Source organism: Bombyx mandarina, chromosome 24 (genome assembly GCF_030267445.1).
Source record: "Bombyx mandarina strain Sakado chromosome 24, ASM3026744v2".
In the NCBI taxonomy this organism is placed as follows: domain Eukaryota; kingdom Metazoa; phylum Arthropoda; class Insecta; order Lepidoptera; family Bombycidae; genus Bombyx; species Bombyx mandarina.
In genome coordinates, this window is record NC_143230.1 from 5,853,395 (window position 1) to 5,877,180 (window position 23,786).

Below are 23,786 nucleotides of genomic sequence, written 5' to 3' on the forward strand. Positions count from 1 at the left end.
AAATGAAGTGAGGGGTAAAATTTAGCGTTATGCCAAAGTAACTATTCCACGCGGACGGAGTCGCGGACAAAAGCTTGTATTTATTAAAGTTTAAGTTTCAGCAAAGCCTTTATTTATTTATTTGAGAAACTAACATTACAAAATCAACATATATAATATATTAAAAAATACCTAAGTAAAACAAAAAACCAGACAAGTTTCCACCATAAGCATCACATATAAAGAAGGGTGAAAGAAAAAAACACTAAGACCTAAGAACGCACATCTCAAGGTAGGTGGCGGCATTTACGCTGTAGATGTCTATGGGCTACGGTAACCACTTAACATTAAATGGGCCGTGAGTTCATCCACGCATCTAAGCAATAATAAAAATCATAATAGACATCGGAAACACCTCTTCTTTTTCTCCACCTTATCCCACTAGGTGGGGTCGGCACAGCTAATTTTTCTATTACATTCTCTTCTATCAGCCGTCATCTCAACACTCACTCCTCTCTCTCATATCGTCATTCACACACTCCATCCATGTCTTGTTTGGTTGAGCTCCCCCCCTCCCCAGACATCGGAAACATCATAAAGACTTAATTTTAGGTTAAATTATAGTGGATTTTTTTATAATTTTAGTATTCTATATTGGGAAACCAGACTGACCGGGATACTAACCGGGATCCGTGTTCAGTAGTCTGAGCCCACAACGACCAGGGCCATTGAGACTGTCAATTAATATTCTTATAATTAACATTATTAACAAATACATCAACCTTTTTTTTGTTTAGATGGGTGGTCGTGCTCACAGCCCACCTGGTGCTAAGTGGTTACTGGAGCCCATGGACATCTACAACGTAAACGCGCCACCCACCTTGAGATTTAAGTTCTAAGGTCTCAAGTATAGTTACAACGGCTGCCCCGCCCTTCAAACCGAAACGCATTACTGCTTCACGGCAGAAATAGGCGGGGTGGTGGTACCTACCCGTGCGGACTCACAAGAGGTCCTACCACCAATAATTACGCAAATTATAATTTTGTGGGTTTCATTTTTATTACACGATGTTATTCCTTCATCATGGAAGTCAATCGTGAACATTTGTTGAGTACGTATTTCATTAGAAAAATTGGTACCGAACACATATTAGTGCCAATATGCGGACTCACACTAGGTCCTCCAGTAATTACGCAAATTATTATTTTCCCGGGGGACGAATTTTAATTAATAAAAAACACTTTCCAATTAGTGCAGGTAGACGAGGGACGCCCAGGCGTGGCCGACTCCATCGAATGCATTAGATTAATAAATTCATTTGGTTTTAGTTAGTTTCTGTTTTTCAGGGGTGTGTTCTTTATAATTCATGGTACGTCTGGTGTTACGAAGCCCATTCAAAGTGCCGCAACCCTGGAGGAATGAAGTCACGTTTTTTTCATACAATGTGTCCGTGCAGTGTCGGAGACTTGAGGGGGTAAAATATGGCGATTTTTATCGATAAATCACTATCCCAAATTTCTCTTGGCCTCTTCATATTAGAATGGCAGCCATTTTGTTTTTTTTTTACTTCGTTGCTCCTTTGACGAGGCTCTTTCTTTTTTTTCAATCTATCTATAATATATATAAAAATGAATTGCTGTTCGTTAATCTCGCTAAAACTCGAGAACGGCTGGGCCGATTTGGCTAATTTTGGTCTTGAATTATTTGTGGAAGCCCAAAGAAGGTTTAAAAGGTAGATATATATGAAAACACTCGGAATTCCTCGGACGGATTCCTTTTGTTTGTTTTAAGTTTATTTTATATAAAAACTTAGGTCTTTTATTTATCGATTTAGGCACTACGAAGTCTGCCGGGTCAGCTAGTAACCAAATAAAAATTATACGCACTCGGTACTGTAAAAGCGCTTATAGGCAATTTCAATTTCGGTATCGCACATCTTCACGTTGTCTCTGACGGAAAGGAACTAGTATAACGGCCAACGTGTGGACACTTGACCAATTTAACCGCTCAACGTTGGTAGCAACGTTGGGGCCAACATTTGCAGCCGGTGTTATGGCATAAAGAGGGGAAGCCAGCGGTGGGTACAGGGTTGAAGATGATGAACACTTTCCACAACAACTCTGAACATAAAATTCTTTTTCTCCACCTTATCCCACTAGGTGGGGTCGGCACAGCTAATTTTTCTCTTCCATTCTCTTCTATCAGCCGTCATCTCAACACTCACTCCTCTCTCTCTCATATCGTCATTCACACACTCCGTCCATGTCTTCTTCGGTCGACCTCTTCCCCCTCTACCTTGCACTACCATTTCCATACATCTCCTCTGAACTAACTCTGAACATAAAACACAAGTTCTAATTTGCTTTTTGCAACAATCTATTTTCGTCACGACTATATTTATTAGGCTCTCAATAGTTTAGTTAAATTATTTTAAGAAACGTTATCCTAAAAACAGATATTTGTAGATATTTATATTTATTGGAACCGATTTTATAAGAATTTGAAATATTAAAGTCATTATTATCCGTACTCGAGTATCAAATGTCCTTGATGTTCTCTCTCTCCCTCAAATTCCTTTTTTTATTATTATAAAAATGCCTGTTTGATTACTTACGACTCCCTTTGTTCTTCACCACTTGTAGAGACAATTAAAACTATTCTTACGGTTTAATCTCTACGACAGTTAACGACACGTCAGAGACCACGAAAACTGTAAAGTATTCAAACCGTCGGTAACAGTAAAAAGTCAATAATAAAAAACTCGACATCAAACCGTAAAAGTGGTTTTAATTACGCTTACTGTACCTTCGAGTCGATCCATATTAATGTGTAGTTGCAAAAGCCCATCTTTGACAAATTCTTATTTATTTTATTCATATTTATTATCTCAAAGCTCCGCCTTAACTGATATTCGTATCGCGCTGATCTTGTTCGTAAATGAATCATTCAAAATACTTATCAACAACACCTTATCGTAGTAATGCTTACGCCCCTCGCAGTGTGCTCTGTGGCTTACAATAATCGCAAAGTTCACGTTCAGGTTTTATTGAAAAAATACATTAACATTCGTGACTCATCTGTGACCACGAGAACTGTAAGCTGTAAATTTCTGAAATGTCGGAATTAAGAATAATGTACTTAGTTACCGAGCGCGACAATAAATTGTAAAAGTTGTTTTAATTTAATTTTATTAATATAATTACAATACATTTATTTAAATTTTTTATATGAAAATTAGTTTTTAATGAAACGAACAGGTGACATACAGAGAAACTAACGGATCTTAATTGAATTTGTCTAGTTGTTCCAATGCATCATTTATTGTTGGACCATCGATAGTACGCAGGCTTGACAATCGGTGTAAAAGTCACTTTGTTTTCCTACCTAAACTGATAGCCTTGAGAGGCTATGTCAGCGTAACCCTATCAAGTAGGTGAGTGAGCTCATGGGGCTCAATCCTGACAAAGTTCATGAAGAATAACATCGTGTAATAAAAATCAAACCCACAAATTTATAATTTGCGTAATTACTGGTGGTAAGACCTATTGTGAGTCCGCACGGATAGGTACCACCACCCCATGTATTTTTGCTGTGAAGCAGTAATGCGTTTCGGCTTGAAGGGTGGGCTAGCCGTTGTAACTATACTGATACCTTAGAACTTACATCTCAAGGTAGGTGGGGCATTTACGTTGTAAATGTCTATGGGCTCCAGTAACCACTTAACACCAGGTGGGCTGTGAGCTCGTCCACCCAACTATGCAATAAAAAAAGTGTCTGACTAAGAAGAAGGTCAAAGCTAAACTGACCTTCAGTGCTTTTGCACTGAAGGGCAACAAATACCGTGGTGACTATGTCAATAGGGGGCAAACTTTAAGGGCGTTTGTCTAGACCTCGACCGTCAATATCATATTCAATTAATATTAGTGTAATTACAATTATTCGTTCTTTCTTTATATTTCTATATATTAAGGATAAATGATGATTTTGTTTTTTTTCTGACGGTACCTGATGCCAGGAACTATTTGGAGGGTTTGCTTCAAAACGCTTTGCACTATTGTGCTAATTAGGTAGGATGCTGGTAAAAGTATAATAATTATATTATAGTTAAATTACATACGATGTAATGCATCACCAAAATTTACAAATTTGTTTTAGTTTAGAATAAACCTATGAAAAAGTTTTTTTTTTATTGTCCTCGTAGGCAGACGAGCATACGGCCCACCTGAAGGTGAGTGGTTTAAAGATTTGTGTGTATACAAACTGCCTACGACCCCTTTAATATTACTGCAGACGTTAGCAAAGTCTGTTAGGTTTTGCCAGGTAATAGTCCCTTACGCTACCAAAGATTAAAACGAACATAAAAAATACAATATATACTAATATCATTCAATATTTTCATACAATTTACTCGCAACACCAGCTGAGTTTATATCTAAATAGTTAACTCATATAGATTCACAAAACCAAACAACACGACGCAAACTAGACGATTTGGCTTCTCGCCAACGATACGAACGGATGTTAAGAAATATGTATGTAGTTAGTTATACATTTCATTTGATGTGGCGCCGCTACGTCGACGTTGAAAGTGGGTGGACGAGCTCACAGCCCACCTGGTGTTAAGTGGTTACTGGAGCCCATAGACATCTACAACGTAAATGCGCCACCCACCTTGAGATATAAGTTCTAAGGTCTCAGTATAGTTACAACGGCTGCCCCGCCCTTCAAACCGAAACGCATTACTGCTTCACACGGTAGAAATAGGCAGGGTGGTGGGTGGTACCCACCCGCACGGACTCACAAGAGGTCCTACCACCAGTAAAATGTATAATTAGATTATATTATATTAAAAGAAATATTGTGATATTTTCATGTTTAACAACAACTAAGGACCGGGTGTAGAAATCCGAACAGTTCTTGCATTTGAGTACGGTCGCCAAAAACAAATCGTAAGTAATGACATTTAAGAAAAATATTGTTTTGTATGGAAACTAGAGACATCTTGTAGCGGATGACCCTAAACTTATATGCTGTTAAAGTCAAGGCATTTAATGATTGTATAACTAAACATAGAAAATAAAAAATAAAAAATCTTTACTTGTTATAAACAAATTGATTAAATTTTATCAATTTGTGGTTTCTGAAATATTTATTAAAAATAAAATATAGGATAGGTAATATGCTACTGCCATCTACAGGAGCAATGAGAAAGTAATCGAAGCAAAACCATCTAGTGGCCGACGCCCGTAAACATTTTTGTTGAGTGCTTGAGTTGCTTATCTATAACTAATTTATGTGTACTATCTATACTTTTATAGTAATGAACGAAAGAATTAACGTGATGAAGTGGCTTCTATTTACCATAAATCAATTAAGAGTATATTTAAAATTGTCATTAAAAAAATTCGTTATGCGATTACTTTTGAAGTCGTGGCCTAACAGATAAGACGTCCGGAGCATTCGTGTTGAGCGATGCACCGGTGTTCGAATCTCAGGCGGGTACCAATTTTGTCTAATGAAATACGTACTCAACAAATGCTCACGATTGATTTCCACGGTGAAGGAATAACATCGTGTAATAAAAATGAAACCCGCAAAATTATAATTTGCGTGATCACTGGTGGTAGGACCTCTTGTGAGTCCGCGAGGGTGGGTACCGCCACCCTGCCTATTTCTGCCGTGAAGCAATAATGCGTTTCGGTTTGAAGGGTGGGGCAGCCGTTGTAACTTACTTGAGACCTTGGAACTTATATCTCAAGATGTGTGGCGGCATTTACGTTGTGGATGTCTATGGGCTCCAGTAACCACTTAACACCAGGTGGTCTGTGAGCTCGTTCACAAATCTAAGCAATAAAAAAAAAAAAAAATTATTATTATGTCGAGGGGTGAAAGAGTGTTTGGTTTAAGCCACATTTCGTTTAATACGCGACATTTATCTTTGTAATTAAAGGTGCGTTTTATTTGGTATTAGCATCAACGGTTCGATGTTTTTAATTGAACTTCATTTAAATTCACTCCATTCAAATAGCTGAAGAAGTGTTTTCGTTATCTATCTTCTATCTGTATATATAAAAATGAATTGCTGTTCGTTAGTCTCGCTATAACTCGAGAACGGCTGGACCGATTTGGCTAATTTTGGTCTTGAATTATTTGTGGAAGTCCAGAGAAAGTTTAAAAGGTAGATAAATATGAAAATGTTCGGAATTAAATAGAAATAACAATTTTGTTTTTCCTTTGATGTGTCCCCCGCGGACGGATTTTTTTTGTTTGTTTTAAGTTTATTTTATACTAGCGACCCGCCCTCGCTTCGCTTCGGAAACATTAAAACACACATGAAACCAAAAAAAAAATAAAAAAAAAATAAAAAAAAGTAGTCTATGTTCATCAGGGACAATGTCGGCTTCTAATGGAAAAAGAATTTTTCAAATCGGTCCAGTAGTTTCGGAGCCTATTCGAAACAAACAAACAAACAAATCTTTCCTTTTTATAATATTAGTATAGAGTATAGACAAAAGTTTAGGTCTTCTATTTATCGATTGAGGCACTACGAAGTCTGCCGGGTCAGCTACTCATATATTTTTTTTTCCAAATTTAAAACTTTAAATGACTCACCTGTAATGTTGCAAAAATTTCGTTTAAACCAAAAAGCCTTTTACGTCTCGATTTGATTGTTTTGGAATTTGATTATTCTATGAACAATAACATTGACTGACTCGGTGGCTCAGTGGTTAGGAGCCCTGACCGTTGGGTCGAGGGTCGTGGGTTCGATTCCCAGCTTCGATCACACAAAACATCAAACAAACCATGCCGCGAGAAATTCGTAAATATTCCGTCGTACAATTGGCACAGTTTTGTATCGACAGTATATTTTTAGAGTGCATATAATATTTGTTAAATTTATTTTAATGGGTTCTTATATTTGTAACATGCGTTCTTCAAATAACAAAACTGTAACAATTCGTAGGTAATTGCGAGTACAGAACAAATGTTTAGGCACGTTTTACGTAGTCTTGCAATTTAATTTTATACATTGTTTACTGGTGGTAGGACCTCTTGTGAATCCGCGCGGGTACGTACCACCGCCCTGCCTATTTCTGTCGTGAAGCAGTAATGCGTTTCGGTTTGAAGCTGTTGTAACTATACTTGAGACTTTAGAACTTACATCTCAAGGTGGGTGGCGCATTTACGTTCTAGATGTCTATGGGCTCCAGTAACCGCTTAACACCAGGTGGGCTGTGAGCTCGTCCACCCTACTAAAGAATTAAAAAAAACTTTACCTACTCGTTAGGGGTTACCCGCCTAGGGGGGGCTATTAAAAAAAATACTATTAGATTCATTTATCACGACAGAAAAACAGTTCCGAGATAATCCAGGAGCGAATCAATTTAGTGATTCAACAAACTCTGCCCACGTCTTCCAATTAAGAAAGAATGTATAATTCTTAAAACCGTTTGTTTGTATGTAATTCTTGGAAAAGTTATCTAGTTTCTGTAGCCGCAAACAGTTTCACACATACGGTTTCATCATCAAGATTGAGCTTGCAATTTAGCGGGTTTTCAAATAATATAGCGACAAGGTATTTATTGGAACGAAATTCCTTATGGGACGATGCGGAGGGGTACCCTAACAGGGAAAAAACGTCCGTAACGTAAGATTTTTATTTAAATGCATTTTTGTATTAAACTTTAATATCACCACGGTCGCCACCTTCCTCGAAGCACGAGTTCTAAGGTCTGTTTTTAATAGTAGAACAGAAATAGGCGGGGTGGTGGTACCTACCCGTGCGGACTCACAAGACGCCCTACCACTATTAATTACGCAAATTATATTATATGCGGGTTTGATTTTTAATGCGCGATGTTATTCCTACATCGTCAAAGTAATTCATGAACATGAGCTAAGTACGTATTTCATCAATTTTATCAATCAATGTTATACCACGACGATTTCCAAACGTTTTTAATTTACTTCATGCATAAGGTCGGCTTGTATTTTCAGAATAAATTGCGTTTAAAAACAATAATGAAAATGATTATTTAAAGATAATCGAACTCTAAATGAGATGGAAAATAAAGGCTTGAAATGTTGTTTTCTTAATATTTTACAGAGAACACAATTTATAATAGTATTTTATTATTGTTCAATAATTTTAGAACATTCCATATCATTATCTATATATATAAAAATGAATTGCTGTTCGTTAGTCTCGCTAAAACTCGAGAACGGCTGGACCGATTTGGCTAATTTTGGTCTTGAATTATTTGTGGAAGTCCAGAGAAGGTTTAAAAGGGTGATAAATATGAAAATGCTCGGAATCAAATAAAAATAACAATTTTCCGGATGGATTCCTTTTGTTTGTTTTAAGTTTAATTTATACAAACGTTTAGGTCTTTTATTTATCGATTTAGGCACTACGAAGTCTGCCGGGTCAGCTAGTAAGTATATAAAATAGATATCTAAATTTTCGTGTATCACTATGAGGCGAGAGTTTATTGTCATTTTGCAAGAACGGCCCCGCCAGTTAAATTATTAAATTTGACGCACTGCCAAACCTTGTGTTGTTATTCTGTTAAACAAACTCACGCTTTCGCACCGAGGAATTCACGTTGTTCAGTTTTCTGAAGAATTTGGTACGAGCGAAGATTGCGCGCGCTTCGAACGCTCACACGTACGAATGAACGGAATTAAGAGAATCTGGCGACCGATGACTGAATCGACACGAAAATTCGTAAGCACGTCGTAACAATGACGAATGGTAAGATAAAAAAAAAAAAACTTCAGTATTGTCGACACTATGAATTGATCACCACAGTTCATAGACATCAGGGATTGATTTTTTTCCTACCTATTCTAGTAAGCTCGAGGGGTTATTCTAGATTCACCGAACTAGTAGGTGAGCTCACGGGGCTCAAATCTGAAGTCATTGCTAACACTAACCCTAGCAAGAGCCGTGCTTCGCAGAATCTATCACCGGATCGGAAACGCGACCCACTGAGAAGATCCAGCGAGAAACTCAGTGGGCTGTGTCTGTGGGGTTAATTTATTCGCCGAGCCCTTCGTCGCAAGTTACAGGTTCGACGAGAACGATTACCGGACAAGGATTGACTTGGATCTCCCCGACCTATGGACAAGTCTAAGTGCAAAATGCGTTGAATGGACTTAGGTATAAAAATACGTAGGACGTAAGTATAGTGACATCTAATATTTTAGCATTTATCTTTACTTCACTTTCTTACTTCAGTGATTTGAATACCTTGATGTAATCTATACATATAAATAAAATTGGAGTATCTGTTTGCAATATTGAAATAACCGCTTTTTGCTACATGCATATGAATACGGTACATACACCAAAATAATTTTTTTTACAATTTTTGTCTGTTTGTTCCGGCTAATCTCTAGAACGGCTGGACCGATTTTGACGAGACTTTCACTGATAGGTAGCTGATGATATAAGGAATAGCTTAGGCTACTTTTTTAAGACTAGCTTTGCCCCGCAGCATCACTCGCGGTACGACAATAACCGCGGGTAACATCGCGGGACTCAGCTATCAATAACAAAATTTAATGTTTCCGAAGCAAAGCGAGGGCGGGCCGCTAGTATACAATAAATAGACCGATTAGTAATCGTTTGTCTTGTGGCATCCGCTGATTGATTATGTACTTTGTTTAATCTATAGACAATGTGTTGTGCTGTAACGATTTGAATGTGAAATGCTTGAAGTTTTTGTGATAGCGTATCTGCGACACATGTCCAGGTTAATAAGCATCGTCGGCTACCGAGTCCCACGTATTATCTCACGCACCCCCTTGGGCGCGGGAACTTTGCAGTAGGTTCGAATTCCGGCCCAAAAAAATATTGGGAGGTAAACGTCTTCTACGACTTTATTGTGAATTATTAAAACTAGAGGTCCCGCAGTAGTCGAAATTCGACTATAATTAATTGGAATTGTAAGTTTGTACGCTATTATGATTGTATTTTATACTTCTATAATAACAAATTTCGCCAAGGCTACACTATAAAAAATATTAACAAAGACAAACAATATTTAATCTATTCTCAATTTGACAACAGACGTCAAGAACAAAACCTTGACAATAAATAGTATGCATGCGTGTGTGCGTCAAATACATGGTATGTAGTGTGTGTAATGTTTTCTTTATTGATTTAATGCATCTTTTATGCATTATTTAAAAAAATATTAGCATTGTGCACTTCTTCTCTATATACTCTATAAGTGTGGAAAATTTCATACTCCTCCGTCTGCGCAATTTTCGTAAAAAGGGATACAAAGATTTTGCTTCACGTATTAATATATAGATTGTATTGTAAATCCCTAATTTAAGTATTTTAAGAATTTAACTAGAGTCAACACATCTTGCGTTATTTTACGAAGCATCTTGAATCTTCAGTGCAAAACAAGAGATAAATGCACAGTTGGTGCATTATGACATGCGCGGATGGCGACGACAACGTTGTACGAGATAAATTGAACAATAACATTTAATCCGAGGTCATTTGGGAAGTAGATTAGATAAATGTGGCTCGTCCGTATAGGAATTTCTTAGGTTCTCACGAATTCAGAATGTTTTACGAGTTAATCTTTTTTTTCCGGAGCGTAAAATAGCTCAGTCGATCTGATGATATTACGACTTCTTTGCTGACACATCTGCCAGTAGCCACGAGTGGCTATTCTGGCTTCAGTGATTTGCAGGCAAACTCTGGTGGTAGGACCTCTTGGGAGTCCGCACGGGTAGGTACCACCACCCTGCCTATTTCTGCCGTGAAGCAGTAACGCGTTTCGGTTTGAAGGGTGGGGCAACCGTTGTAACTATACTTGAGACCTTAGAACTTAACTCGAGGTGGGTGGCGCATTTACGTTGTAGATGTCTATGGGCTCTAGTGACCACTTAACACCAGGTGGGCTGTGAGCTCGTCCAACCATCTAAGGGATAAAAAAAAAAGAACTCGCGGAGCTCAACCTGAGAGAACTGGCTAACCTCTGCCCTAGTAAGAGCAGTACCTACATTGCTAAAACTACTATGGATCGGATTGGAATCACAGCCCAGAAACTTGGGTTTAATAGTACGGGGTAACCAGAACCCAGGGCAGAATTACCCTCGAAGCTGTCTTCTCCGCGCATCATCGGGTGCTTGTGGTACCTAAAAGCACCGTTAATGGATCGGGAGCATCCGTAATGGCGTGTTGTGGGCGACGTCGAAATGTTTTGCTATTTATTTTCAATGGTCTTGCCCTTACTACCAATTCGAACATACAGAAGATACAGTTTTAGTACTGAAGGACATATTTGATTGTCTTTTAGCTATAGGAACTTGGTTCTCAAACTACACGGACACTTGTCATAATGATGGTGTCGTCACAATTTTTCCAATTAGGTATATACCCAATTATTCGATATCTAAACAATATTATTCATCAACTAAAATATTAGGTTAGTGGCACGTAGTACCAGGGCGTCGTCAAGTGAATGAGTTTGTCATTAACAAATAAATTAATGCTCTTGTAAATAATTACATCTTTCCGTGGCTGATGTCATCGGTATCAAGACGGTATGGAAGGATGTTATTCCATTCTTATGTGTAACTATGTTATTTTTATTCTTGTGGCTCAATTATCTGAGATCAGTTCTCTGAATACCTCGTCTATCTTTGGTTAGTGCTTACTCTAGTTTTGTCAAAAAAAAAAACGCCCGAACAAACCCAACTTGAGGTGTGGACGGGCAATGTATACTAGGATAAAGGGGTATTAAACGTATTCAAAACAGGAGTCTACTAAATTCGCATAGCTTGATAATCTCCTTGGAGGCGCTCGGGTAGCTGTTAGCAAATCCCGCCCCTTCTGGCTGAGCCCTATCGTTGTGAAACTGGAAAGGCTTCCGGACAACCAGTAAACCACTCATAAAAAATAATATCATTAAGCTACGGGCAAATATTCTCTCGTCTAGTTTAGGTATCATTTGCAAAACCGCAAGCTATAGTGAAACGAATTCCGTAGAGATGATCCTGCGCCTCTCAGACACAGCCCACTGAGTTTCTCGCCGGATCTTCTCAGTGGGTCGCGTTTCCGATCCGGTGGTAGATTCTGCGAATCACGGCTCTTGCTAGGGTTCGTGTTAGCAACGTCATCAGGTTTGAGCCCCGTGAGCTCACCTACAAACGTTAGGGTTACGCTGAAATAGCCTCTAAGGCTATCAGCTTAGGTACGAAAAAAAAAAAAGGATCCTGCGCTACAGCGTATTTTTATTCGTATTACATTGCGCGTGATATGTGAACTATTATTTTATCGCGATTTGCTAGGCATTCACCACCTAGAGGATCCAATATATCCAGTATATTGTACTAATATGATTGATTGACTGATTTATAAGCCGTTGTATACCGAAGCCAGTAAGGAGATTAGGATGTTACTCCTGCGAATTGGTAATGAGGTGGCACTAGTAACTTAATATCCGGACAGCATTATCTGGACAGGCGATTAGAAAACGTCTGATTAACATTATATTTTAGTGCAATAAGCGTCACCAATCTCAAGTTTTAAAAATGAATTTCCATGATAAGTACAGCAGCACCATTTTGAACATTTTCAAAGGAAAATTTGGTGATTCAAATGACAATTATTGATGACTACACAAAGAGTCCGATGCGGTGCGATACCCTGAGTGGGTGGAAATATTCTAATGGAAGATCACCACCCACTAACGAATTTGCGAATTTAAAGTCAGGTCATGCACCTTAAGCCCGCTTAATCGCGATTTAAATTAATTACGGAGTTGCTCAAAAAGGCTTCTTAAGAAAAAAACTTTTTTTTTTTTTTCGAAAATTTGTCCACCAAATTTTTATTTTGCGTGCAACTCTGTTTTCGATTTTATTTCAATCTAAAACGTAACTTTCATGTGGTTAATGTCGTGCATTATAATAGACAATCTGGGGCAGGAATAAAAAAAAAAAGGGTTCTAAAATTAGAAACCTTTTTTAAATAGTAAATACTATATTACACTTTTTTTCTCCAAGCTAATCGATTTAGACTTTTCGAAATACGAAAATGATTTTACCGTGAGCTTCGAAGAGAGAAGAGATTATATGAACTTATAATATGAGCTACGGTGCTCCATAGACCAGGATAGCCTGTGTTTTCATAGAAATTAAAGCCATTGGCAATAAACTATGTTCAGAAAGAAAAAAAAAACGCGTAATGTATACCAACCAGTACGCTAAAAAAAATTAAATTCGATATAATGGAATGATTCTTTGATTTGTAAATTTAATGAGTATAAAATTTCGATATTAATTTTTGATACATTTTTTTTTATCGATTAGTAAACAAATCGCATTTCTTTTAGAGGTATTCAACTCTAGTTTTGGAAGTAAACATGGTATCCAAACACAAAACCAATCATCCTTCTTTTTTAAATCAATTAAGAAAAAATATATTTACATACCATAATACGTAAAAAAGTTTTTGAATGAAATTTACACATAACAATAAAAAGCAAAAGACGACACTTTTAAATCAACTGAACCATTCATGACGAATGCTTTAGAAAAATAATAAGGTTGTTCATAATTAATAAAACATTTTATACTAATTAGTCAGTTAGATACAAAATGCGTTTGTGTTTGAGAAGACCTAAATGTAGGTCACAAATCTGGGTGACATACAAAACTACAAACCAATTTGACACATCGATTTGTTCTCGTCTCAAATCATTTCCGGACAGCCCTTCGAAACATCACGCTTAGAGATCCTTACATAAATTGTACTATCTATATACGTGAAGCTAAAACTTTGTATCCCTTTTTACGAAAATTGCGCGGACGGAGGAGTATGAAATTTCCCACACTTATACAGAATATAGAGAAGGAGTGCAGGATGCTAATATTTTTTTAAAATTATGCATTAATAATACATTAAATCAATAAAAAAAACATTATACACACTACGATCTATTTGACACATACACATTATTGTTTATTACACTCTTTATTTATTGTCAAACTTTTGTTATTGCAAATAATTTGTGGTCAAATTGAGAATAGGTTATTATTGTTTAATTTTAGTATTAATTATCTATAGTGTAGCCTTGGCGAAATCTATGATAATAGAAGAATAAACATATAATTTCAATTAATTATAGTCGAATTTGGACTGCTGCGACTAGTAATATTTATTACTGGCGGAAGTGCGTTTTGATAGACTGCACAACCCTGTATATTTCTGTAATTATGTTATTAATTCGTTCCGATTCGTAGGGTGGGGCAGGCGTTGTATTACATAACTGACAATTAGAACTTATATCGCAAGTTGAATACTCGATGAGCCGTGAACTTACAACCGAGTAGGGAATAAAATAAATTCGGTAATAGGGTATCGACAAGAGAGCTTTAGTTCAAGTTACAATTTCAAATCTCCCAAAAAAAAAAACGTGGAGTTACTGGATTTTAAAAATAATCTCTCAAATTAAGAGTCAGATATTAATGTGCAATGTTTAAGTTACTTACATAGATATAATACCAACAAAATGTATGGTTTAAGAAAGATTTATTATTATTTCCGTAGCGAGTTTAAGCGATGATACTCACCACTTTATAATTCTTGATACTGGGCAGAAACCTTTTTTGTTCAACCTCTTTCTTCTGGAACACCTCATTAATGATGTTCCCGAGGGCTTGAGCACCATAATTCAGTAGGGCCTGGCCTCCTTGATTAAGCAACTGTTTTCCCGCGCCCTGTATAAGGGCGCCAAAATTCCCACCGCCATTTTGGCCTGCCATAGCAAGCTCGCGCACTTTCACTACTACTCACTAAGTTCTTTTATTGTTCGCTAAGACATCTTGGATTAACTAAAGCAAAATAATATAAATTAATACATGGTTTTTAATTTTTTCTTATGTACGTACGGCTTATTTTTGTGCTGTTTTTCATGATTATTTTTTAACGCATTTTTTTTATACATCTACTTAGTATAATTTAGTGAATTAGACTGCTAAAAATATTGAACTTAGTGAAAAATAATAGATTTTCTTTTAGAATTTCATCAAACATAGTTAGGTACGTTTAAATATATTTTTTTGACAAGTGTCTTTTGATAATTTTTTTTATGAGTGTCCAGCTGTTAAAAAGATTTTTTGCAATTTATGCAATTAAAATTTTAATTTAGTAAATTTAAATCTAAGTGTACCAGCATGATCCCATCACCTAACATAAAAACAGGGAAGTTATCTGTTAAAGGCACATTTTTTTAAAATTTGCAATATTGAAAAAAATAAGCAAACCAACCAAATTCAAAGACACATTTCAATCTTTGCGGATAACAACAAGGGAAAGATCTTCCATCAAGCTAGTGTAATTGCTCGGTAAACCAAAGGTATACAGTAGACCGTATATTGTTCGGAACTTGTATACATGCAATCTTATCTTGAAAATGTTGTTAGCGATATTCAGGTATCTGTCAAATATCTTGTGTTCTATGGTAGCTACTGCCACAAATCAATTAGCAAAGTAACCAAGTTCTGTGAATATATTTTTGATATTCAACGATATTAAAAGCACATACAAATACACATTAAAAAAAAAGATACAAGAACATACACACACAGCCAGATATATGATTATGATACTAATGAATTGGGTATGCTTAGAGGCCACACCACTGTACACATTTTGTAATGACATCATGTTTAGGTGCGCTAATTAGAACTATTATTTGTACCTTTTTATTTTTTTTACTTTGTATTGCATGTTTGCATAATATTTTACTTTGAATGGCAGAGCTGTTCTGTGATTGGCTAAATTCCTAGAGTGTCTGGGCTAGTATTCATAAAATACTACCACCATACATACTACTACCATACAAGTGTTTGAATATTTTCATCTGTAGAGAACCCTCCATTTAAAAAAAAAAAAAATATTGCCCTTGTATGCAGACGAGCATACGGCCCATCTGATGGTGAGTGGTTACCGTCGCCCATGGACTTCAGCAATGCCAGGGGCAGAGCCAAGTCGCTGCCTGCCTCCATTTTATGCAGGTAGTTCAGCACACTAAGGCTGTGATGGGAATGAGCTCTGACAACCACCAATTGGACCAACATGTCTGCCCATATTAAACCAAAGAAAGTTGCCTGTCTGCCAGCCTGTCAAATTTCTGTCGTCTGCCTGTCATCTCAACAAAATGAATCATTGTAATAAATTTAATAAGTTAAGCAAACATTAAATGTATTTAACTTTTTGCTTTGACTGATTTATAGAAGATGAGCATGAATCATAATAATTTGAAATTTATTATTTCTAAGCAAAAAGTTTTCATTAAGTGCATTGCACTGCTCATTATTGTATTACATGTATAATTCAAGCTAATTTAAATTAAACAGCATTACTATATTTTTTTACTGGTATAAATATGCAAATATTCACTTGGTGCTAATTGGTTATTGAAGTTCAAAGGACATGATGCCAATGCTCCATTTACCTTGAGACGAGAACAGTTTGATTGATTGTACAACAAAGGTTCCACCTTTTAAAGTCCAACACATGACTAAGGACATAAGATGCTGGTTCCCATCTGCTTGAGCTCATAACACATAATACTTTATCAACAATACAAATAACATAATTGTACAGATAAATAAATATAACAGCTTATTAGCAATTAATTAATTTTAATCACCAGTTATGCATGAGGTAGACTTATATAGTTATGAGTGGTAATTACAATTATATTTTATTTACATTAAAGTCGAATGAATTATCTAAAATAAAATTCAAAAATTTATAGCAAATATAACAAATAATTACTTTAGAGAGAGCATGCAAGTATTTCCTGTTTTATTACATAAGAAATATTTGTATGTACTTAATTATTCCGCTATAGTTTTTTATTGAAATCTACTATGTGTAATTTAATTGGTTAAGATTTATTTGAGAAGCTTTATTTTCCTGTAAATTCCACAAAGCTTTTATAATGAAAAATAATAATTAAATAAACAGGAAATGATAGTTTGATTTTAATTTTGATTAAACATTTAATTAAAAAAATGCAAAGATATGTACCTACTCTACAATCATAGTAATTTGACACGACATTTCAAAACAAGTAGGTCAATTTTAAAACTGGTTTTCTATTGAATTTGCAAAGAATTTTCTAGACACTGTGGATTTACCACGATAATTTCATTTGAATGTTATTATTGACTAAAAATGAGTTCTTGCTGATCCAAGCAGATGAGGTCATCCTCATTGGCATGTTAAACTAGGGAGTAGCTGGACACTAAATTCGACAATTCACTTCATTTACATGTAATGAAAACTTTTTAGAGGAAAAACATTAAGAAACACAGCATAAAAAAGAACACCGCAACGCACTTCAAGTATAATTTCCACTCACAATATATTAAATTACGTGAAAATTTAAGTTTTAACAATAGTAAGACCGTACCCAAAAACACAGGCCTTTCAACTGACAGTGATACAACCGACTCATTCGAGAGCTCCGTAGTTGTCAAGATCTGCTGAGCGGCGCAGTGGTTTATTAAACGCGGTCGGTTGTTCTACAAGATTATTGCCAGCGTTGGTGCGTATGACGTCAGCTACATCGGTTTGTCAGTTAAACCTACCATTGATTTCCTATTCGCAGGTTTTATAAAAACATTATGTTACTATTGTTAGGTTTAATCAATTGCATGATAACGTGCTATTGAAAGTCTTCTATACTAATATTATAAAGAGGAAAGATTTGTTTGTTTGTTTGTTTCGAATAGGCTCCGAAACTACTGGACCGATTTGAAAAATTCTTTTTCCATTAGAAGCCGACTGCCATTGTCCCTGATGAACACAGGCATTTTTTTTTTTTTTTTGGTTTCATGTGTGTTTTAATGTTTCCGAAGCGAAGCGAGGGCGGGTCGCTATATTTTATATTAATAAGGATAGTTGATATTTCAATGAAGCAATTAAATAAAGACACGAAATTTTAATTTCCTGCTTAGATTTTTCTAATATTGTGTATTTAGTTTAGTTATTGGTAAAATTATAAATTAGTACTTTGAGCATTTTGGTTTTATGTATAAATGAGTGCTACGAGCTATTTTCAGATATATTTAATGCACTCTATACGTTCACCTTGAAGTTTGGCCATTTCCGTTTTCGGACGGCAATAAAATTACCGAGAGCAAGTTCACGAGAAGTTCACACGGTATGTATTAACATAAAGAATGAATAATCGACTTGTTTAGTATTACCTAGCGCCAGACTCGAAAATACGTAAAGAGAATTAATATTTATACTCTCTTCTCTGATTACAAAGGTTGTAGTAATTTATCTACGAATCATGCTTTTGCTTTTGCTGACCATTTTTTTACATAGATCACGTGCTCACTGCTCATTTTCTGTTAAATGGTGCCGGTTAAATTTGAATTAATGCCGTCACCAACCTTGAGACATGAGGTTGAACTCTTATTAGTGTTGCTTACTATTGGGGATTACAAACATTTTAACGGGATATCTTCGGTAATGTGGCTTATAAATACGCCCTACGAGCAGTAATTACGCACATTTACAAATTATACAGGTTTGATTTTTATGGGCACAAGGCTATTACTCAACCGGTGACTGACGCGGCAAAGGTAACTAGTTCACTGTATAGGTTTCGGATAATTCGTACGATCAGGCTATTAAATTGGTATTTTATGGTGCTTTTAGGTACTTCAAGCACCGGTCATCGTTCTCGTCGAACCCGTCGCTTGCGACGGAGGGGTCGGCGGGTAAACTAACCCACAGACACAGCCCACTGAGTTTCTCGTCGGATCTTCTCAGTGGGTCGCGTTTCCGATCCGGTGGTAGATTCTGCGAAGCACTGCTCTTGCTACGGTCAGTGTTAGCAACTTCGCCAGGTTTGAGCCCCGCGAGCTCACCTACTCGTCCGGTAACGCTGATATAGCCTATCAAGGCTGTGAGCATAGGTAGAAAGAAAAAGTATTATAGCTCATCTGACAGATTACGATGAGTCGGCCCTCCGGCCTGATATTAGGGGCGAATTTTTAGCAATACCGACTGAAGTTTTTTCTTCCGAACCTAGTAGTCTAAGGGGCTATTTCAGCCATGTCCGGACAGGTAGTTGAGACCAAGAAAATTTGTTCGTCTACCCATCTATGCAATAAAAAAATAAAAAAAGAATTGTGACCCACCACTACTCAAACTCATTCTCGGGGAGAGTTTTCCTCGACGCGTCATTATTTACTATTAGGTTTGAGTTACACGTTGCGATGTAGTGAGTGAATTCAACCATCTCCGCATCTGGTTATCACCCGTTCTATTTTAAGAGAGGCCGGCTTCGTAACTCGTACTGAACTCTGTTGATTGACGATAAGTTAATAATGAACAGTTTTTTTTAATTTTCATTGAAGCTCAGGTCTCTACCGTAGTCCGAGTAAATTCTATAGGCGAATGAATTCGCGCGTGAAAATCATCTGCCTCCGAATAAAGCATTGGAACGTGTCATCTGTAAGCGCTATTCATAATTGTCAAGCTAATAACAGCCTGAAGTGGTAACACTAGTGTATATTTTTTTTTTTTAGTACAGTAATCTGTCTTAAGACATTCAACCGTTCATATCCATTACGTTCATATCCAGTTTGTTATTTATCACATTATATTATGCAATGCGTCTCGTTTCTAAGGCACACAATGAAACTGCAATGAAAAGTATGGATGAGTTTTGAATAGATTTATTTTAATTATAAAAATTAAAAAAAAATTAGAAAATTGGTAATCACTTTTCGTTTTGCACTCAAATTGAGAGCTCAGCAAATGTTTGTATTTAACTTAAGTATTAAATTAATATACATTTTTATTTATTGTAATATGTGTATCTATGTAATACGGTTCCTCTACGGTAGGCCGTATCCTCGTCTGTCCAAAAGGGCAATAAAAAAATAAGGAGACATGCTGCGCCGATCCTACATAATATGGAATAAAGGAAGACTGCTAATGGTGAAAGGGGGTGCCTTATCTTCTGATAATAGATAAGATTTTGTGCATGCATCGTAAGAGAAGTAATCATATATTATATTCTACTAGCTGTTATCTGAAGCTTCGCCTGCGTGGTCAACGGAAACTGTTAGCGTAATTTACCATGGGAACAAGACGAGCTTTTGGATCAACAGGTAGTTCATGTTACTCTATTGATCAAATGCGATCACTTTAAAAAAAATCATGTCGGTCTGTGCGCTTTGTTTCGACTCGCAAATAAATGTATATCAGAATGGATGATTAATCACATCACATCGTCAGCCAATAGCAGTTCACTGATAGACATAGGACTCTGCAATTGCACGCCATTGAGCACGATTCTCGGCTTCTCTCATCCAGCTCCTTTTTTTTATTGCCCTTGTAGGCGACGAGCATACGGCCCACCTAATGGTGAGCGGTTACCGTCGCTCATGGACGTCAGCAATGCCAGGGGCAGAGCCAAGCCGCTGCCTACCGTTTAATACTCTCCACGAGCCTCTTTCGAAGAAGGACATGTCATAGCGCTCGGGAAACACCGTGGAGGGGAGTTCATTCCATAGCCGGATGGTACGTGGTAAAAAAGACCTCTGGAATCGCACTGTCGATGAACGCAGCGGTTCCAGATAATATGGACGAGCTTTGCTCCGATGGCGGGAGGTGCGATGATAAAAAGGAGATGCGGGGATCATCTCAAACAATTCGTCAGAGCATTCCCCATTGAACATAGGGTACAAAATACAGAGGGAACCGAAGTCCCTCCGGCCACCCTGCATAGATCGTTACTTCATCGAGACTGAGGGCGTCCTGTGTGTCTGGTGCGAGTTTTTTAACGTTCTGTATAGCGTAAAACTTAACTCACATTTGTATGCAGAGAACGTTAAAAACTCGCACTACGTTTGCCAATTCGCGGTCTCCACTCAACCGATTAACCGGACATCGGATAACCGTTGGGGTAAACGTGCTCTTGAGTGGATGATCGATACTGAACATGTAATTTGATTTACTGCCTCTGCGAATCCATTAAACAACACAGCGTATCTGAGTGCCTAGTGCGAGTTTTTAAATTCTCGATCGCGTAAAAGCTGATCGTTCATCGACAGTGCGTTTCCAGAGATCATTTTTTGCCACGTACCATGCGGCTAGGGAATGAGGTGTTTCCCGTCGCTATGACATGTCCTTCTTCAAACGAGGCTTGTGGAGAGTATTAAGCGGTAGGCTGCGGCTTGGCTCTGCCCCTGGCATTGCTGATGTTCACGAGCGACGGTAACCACTAACCATCAGGTGGGCCGTATGCTCGTCTGCCTATAAGGGCAATAAAAAAAAGCTAACTTACATTTGTATAGTTGGAACAGCTTCTCTTCGTTTGTCGCTACGGGCGTTGTTCGAACTCCATACAAATTTGAGTTAACTTATACGCGATCGAGCACGTTAAAAAACTCGCACTAAGCACACCGCTACTGACAGTATGTCACTAATTATCATTTGTATTCTCTATATAAGTACACACATAATGTTATGTAATACGAACCAAAATAAACATATGTAGCCTAGTGTTAGTGTACTGAGTTGACAGTGATTGATTAGAGACAGACAAAAAATAATGTCATTGACATATGAAAAAACATGGCAAAACAAAATTTTTAGTCTATAACTAAACACGCTTATCTATATAATATTTATATTTATTTGTGGGACTTTTTTTTGGCGGGAACGCAAGGAGCGAAGTTGGGCGGATTGATTTATTTTCTTAATATCTAATATAATCATATGAGCAATTTAGTATGTCTGTGACAAATCCGCTGGACGTAGCATCTTGGGTTCTTCTAAAAGGTCAACCGAAAAATATTACCCATTGTTGAGGGAAATTCATTCCAGAGCCAGATGGCACGTGATAGTAGAGATCTCTGGATATCAATTGTGAATGAAGCGCTGCCAGATGATATGAACGAACTGAGCTTTGGTGCTTTTTTTTATTGCTTAGATGGGTGGACGAGCTTACAGCCCACCTGGTGTTAAGTGGTAATTGGAGTCCATAGACATCTACAACGTAGTTTCAAGTATAGTTACAACGGCTGCCCCGCCCTTCAAACCGAAACGCATTACCGCTTCACGGCAGAAATAGGCAGGGTGGTGGTACCTACCGGCGCGGACTCATAAGAGGTTCTACCACCAGTAATTACGCAAATTATAATTTTGCGGGTTTAATTTTTATTACACGACTAGCGACCCGCCCTCGCTTCGCTTCGGAAACATTAAAACACACATGAAACCAAAAAAATAAAATAAAATAAAATTTAAAAAAAGTAGCCTATGTTCATCAGGGACAATGTCGGCTTCTAATGGAAAAATAATTTTTCAAATCGGTCTAGTAGTTTCGGAGCCTATTCGAAACAAACAAACAAACAAATCTTTCCTCTTTATAATATTAGTATAGATGTTATTCCTTCACCGTGGAAGTCAATCGTGAACATTTGTTGAGTACGTATTTCAATTGGTACCCGCCTGAGATTCGAACACCGGTGAATCGCTCAAGACGAATGCACCGGACGTCTAATCCGTTAGGCCACGACGACTTCAAGGTGATCGCTTCATCTTGTTTTCAACAATTCCTTAGAGCACTTCTCATATATCATTCATTACAAAACACAGCGAGGACCAAAGACTCTACGTATTACTAGAGGTTTCAAATCCGTATACAGCAGAATTATTGTACATTTGTTTCGATCCTAAGCCAAAAAATAAACGAACGAGGACAAGGCTTCCGCACTGACCAGCAACTCGAGTTACTGGTAGATAAAGGAACCGGTCAATCAGCCTCGACCTTAAATTGAAATTGCGAAATGGCGACAATTGAGAAATGTACGCGGTTAAAATTAATCAGGTTGTATACTAAAGGTTCAAGACAAAAGGCACTTTTAAATTTAAATACACAATCGAAAAGCGTCCATTTCTGCATTTAGGGGTTACTCGAGAAGTGTTGCCTTATTCTAAGACAGGCATTTAACTGGTTTAATGGTGGGGGATCGGCTCTTTATATTATTTTCAAATCAAAGGTTTGTATAAATCAAAAGTTTGTAAAAAACAAATTCTTTGGCCATTAGTTGCCAATTTTCGTGCCCGCAATGCCATGGTCAAAGGTAAACTTTATTGGTTAGGACTGGAGGTTTTACTGGTCACAGGACCTCTTGTGAGTCCGCGCGGGTAGGTACCACCACCCTTCCTATTTCTGCCGTGAAGCTGTAATGCGTTTCGGTTTGAAGGGTAGGGCAGCTGTTGTAACTATACTTGAGACCTTAGAACTTATATCTCAAGGTGGGTGACACATTACCGTCGTAGATGGGCTCCAGTAACCACTTAATACCGGGTAGGTTGTGAGCTCGTCCACCCATCGAAGCAAAAATAAAAGAAAAACGGCTGCCTACTAGAGGGCTCCCTCATCTTTGCTACCTCGTTAATATTCTGTTGGTCACTCCCACGACGAAGTGGAGAACCGGAGAAAATCTATTTTGTGTGGAACTTGATCACGAGACAATAGATTATGGTAGAGATGAATTAGGTTTGATAACATGAAATAAATAAAATAGTTGTAAATGCATGACTATCGTCTCTTAAACCGGTGGGGAAGGTTTTTCTTCGAAAAGAGTGATAACAGCTACGATTTTTACCACGGTGGACCCCACAGGCCAGAAAGAATTCACGTTGGGAATAAATCTCTCTAATCTATTTCATTCATTAAATAAAGTATTCGGAGACCAAAAAAAAAGAACAGTTAAAACTCATACAAAC

The 23,786-nt window shown here is 37.2% G+C and overlaps 1 protein-coding gene across 15 annotated transcripts in view; it reads right to left on the reverse strand.

Moving 5' to 3' along the window:
- CalpA (calpain A) overlaps positions 1-23,786 on the reverse strand; it is an 84,505-nt gene that overhangs the window by 35,680 nt on the left and 25,039 nt on the right. For 6 of the 15 annotated variants that reach the window (XM_028171819.2, XM_089738081.1, XM_089738079.1 and 3 more), the window contains exons 1-2: positions 17,383-17,545; positions 14,582-14,842 (exon numbers count right to left, since the gene is read on the reverse strand). The exons of 2 other annotated variants lie outside the window; for them this stretch is intronic. In XM_028171819.2, the coding sequence (XP_028027620.2) occupies positions 14,582-14,773 (192 nt within the window). In that variant the 5' untranslated portion in view covers positions 14,774-14,842; positions 17,383-17,545. Of the gene's footprint in view, positions 1-14,581; positions 14,843-17,360; positions 17,557-23,786 lie in introns of those variants that run through there. 7 more of the 15 variants (XM_089738077.1, XM_028171816.2, XM_089738075.1 and 4 more) reach the window with 3 other exon arrangements.